Genomic DNA, 2784 nt, shown 5'->3' on the forward strand with positions numbered 1-2784 from the left:
CTGTTCCATGCGGTTCTATAATGATCTTCCCCCCAACGAGGTTATAAATTCCTTGCGAGCAGGGACCACGTCTTCTCTAACGCCGCGGCGTTGATAAGACACCTGACGACGTGCAAGGCGCAGACGGGGGAGCCCTCGAGGAGCCCGGCCACGCTCAGCTCTGCCTCCGGAACAGCCGGTACCCGGCGCCGGCCTTCTCGGGGCGAGCATGCCAGCACAGGGCCAGGAACGGAGCCTCGGCCTGCTGGAGGGCGGCTCGGCCTCGCCTTCCTGGCCCCATAGAGACCTATCCATCGTGACCCCCACATCACCCGCAGGAGCGAATGGAGCTATGTGGCTTAGTGCGAGCCACCTTCCTGGAGGAGAGAAGAGTTCGCAGGACCAGGGAAGGCGCCCCAGGCCGGGGACAGCCCAAGCGAAGGCCTGGAGCTGGGCCGCTCCGCGCTGTGACTGGAAGTCGGAGTAACTGACCTGGGGTCTCTGGGAGTGAGTGGCCTGGGAGCCGTTACACGGAAAAACCGCCGTGGGGGCTGCCATCGACCCTTCCTTAAGACCAAGCACAGCCACTGGGGCTCCCTGTAATGGGCTCGTCACCAGCCCTCCTGGAACCTCCCATGGTGGCCCACCCGTCCCTGCACCAAAGTCTCTCACTCTGGGGCCACCTATTGTGAGCAGCTCCAACCCTCAGAAGGTTCTCCAACAGCCGAGAGAGCACGCCTAAGCCATGGTGCCCAGGGGAGGGGACGCCTCTGCACTAAGGTGTGTCCCCACAGACAAACCGTGGGGCTCTCGGCCCTGAAGAGATGACCTGCAGGGGACACTCCCCACCTCTCCGAGGGCCAAACTGGGGCTGGACTGCGAGTGGAGTGGAGACGGGTCCAGCAGCCTCTCTAGCCCTAAGTCAGGTCCTTCTGCTTTCCAAGTGGCCTTCAGCCCAGGCCCCTGCCATGATGGGCAGCTGAGAGCCCCTCTCACCCTCATGGGAGGGAGTACGGAGGGACAGCCCCATCCCAGGGGACCGGCCCCTCATACTTACATCATCGACCTTTGGCTCCGTCACAGGGACCCACTTGTAGATTCGCAGCGATGTGTCACCCACGGTCACCCACTTCTTCTCCCTACGGAGGAGGAGGAAGAGCCTGTTTACTAGGGGCTTCGGGGGCAGGGCCTTCCTCCCTACCCAGCGGGGTCACCGGCCGCACTCCCTTGGGGACGATGTGATGCAGTGGCTGCTTGGGATTAGGAGCGCGAGCTGCAGGTCACGCGGGCGAGGTTCGAATCCCAGCTCTGCCACTCGCTAGCTGGGGCCCCCGGACACGTCACTTCACCCATCTGAGCTCAGTGTCCCCTCTGTTAGACCACGTAGGGCTGTCGACCTCTGGGCTGATGGGACGGTCACGTGAGACAGCGTGAGTTAAAGTCCTCCAGCTGCCTGGGAAGACACGTGTGGCAAGGCTCGGGGAGAGGGGCTGCCATGGTGACAAATCCTCAGAGGAGAGAACCAGGCCCCAGGATCCTCCAGCCTTCACCCCACGGCGCCAGTGAACAGGGCAGCAGACAGGGCTTTGGGCCAGTCAGGCCTCCCTGGGGGTGGGGGTGCGACGGGAGTCTGGGGTCAGTGGGAGGAAGTGGACACACAGCGTGCCCTGCCATCGGGAGCAGCTGAGGGGGGCGCAGCTGAGGAGAGCAAGGCTGCCCAGTGGCCTCACCCCAAGGAGGTCCCCAGACGCTGATACAGAGGGGCTGTGACAGGGAAGCCCAGCCCCAGCTGTGGGCTGCAGCTGAAAGGACACTCCAAGGCCCCACCCCTTGGGCACCTGTTTCAGGGTCTCAGCTCTCGAGGCCCATGTCTGGCCCGCCCCCTCGCCCGGCCAAATCCTAAGCTCCCCAGGGACAGCGTCCAGGACCCCTGGCTGCTGGAGGCAGGTTTATGGACGAGGAGGAGAAAACTCACAGGCCACAAGAAGGAAAAGGGGCGACCGGCTTTCATTAAGGATGACGACGACCACCCTCTCCTCCCCTCCACTCTGCTCCAAGCCACTGTCATTCTCTAGATTACTGGTGCAGCTTCCCCAACTTCTGTCCTTGACCCCCTGCAGTCTATAAGGCAGGTCATGTCACTTCCTGCCCCAGACACTGAGAGTGACGCCCAGAGGCCAAGCACCGGAGGGCACCTTGGCTCAGGGAGAACCCGCCAGAGAGAGAGCTAGGACGCGAAGCCAGGAGGGTTTGGCGCTGGGGTCCGTGCTCCTCACATCAGGCTCTGCCATCTCGGGAAAAGTGGGAGGTCGCAGAGGATCTGTCCACCGCTCAGTGAGGAAATTAGCTGACTCAAGGGACTGACCATGGGATGTCAAGGCCAGACACACACCTGGTACAGGTGGCAGAGCTGCCAGGAGCCCTCAGCAATTTTAGTGACGAGATTCCACCAGAACCAAGAACCACCCATGCCATGAGCACCCCTGTGAGCTGTCTAGCACCTTCTCCAGCCTCCCGGGCCAGACCTCAGTCTCGGGTCCCCCCAAATGGTGCCTGCTCGGGTCCCACACATTCCCTGCTGGAGGGCGGTGGGCCTCGTTTTCTTTATTATGCTAGTGCATTCCGGGGGCTCAGCGCAGTTCACACGTGCTCTAATCTTCCCACAAGCTCACGTGGCAGGGACTGTCACCTTCCCTATTTGACAGGCAAAGAAACTGAGGCACGGGGAGGTCAAGTCATCAAACCCTCTTTGCCGCTCTGCTGTCTAGAGCGGCCTCTCGGGCCCTCATCCCTGCCCCTTTTAGT

General features: G+C 62.2%; 1 protein-coding gene across 1 annotated transcript in view; it reads right to left on the minus strand.

Moving 5' to 3' along the window:
• Positions 1-1189, minus strand: part of BCL7A (BCL tumor suppressor 7A) — a gene marked incomplete at its 5' end in the record, with an annotated part of 17577 nt that extends 16388 nt beyond the window's left edge. The window contains one exon of the mRNA XM_023528149.1: positions 1037-1189. Within this exon, the coding sequence (XP_023383917.1) occupies positions 1037-1189 (153 nt within the window). The remainder of the gene's footprint in view (positions 1-1036) is intronic.
• Positions 1190-2784: the final 1595 nt, after the last annotated feature.

The sequence above is a fragment of the Pteropus vampyrus genome, unplaced genomic scaffold (genome assembly GCF_000151845.1).
Source record: "Pteropus vampyrus isolate Shadow unplaced genomic scaffold, Pvam_2.0 Scaffold23, whole genome shotgun sequence".
Lineage (NCBI taxonomy): Eukaryota > Metazoa > Chordata > Mammalia > Chiroptera > Pteropodidae > Pteropus > Pteropus vampyrus.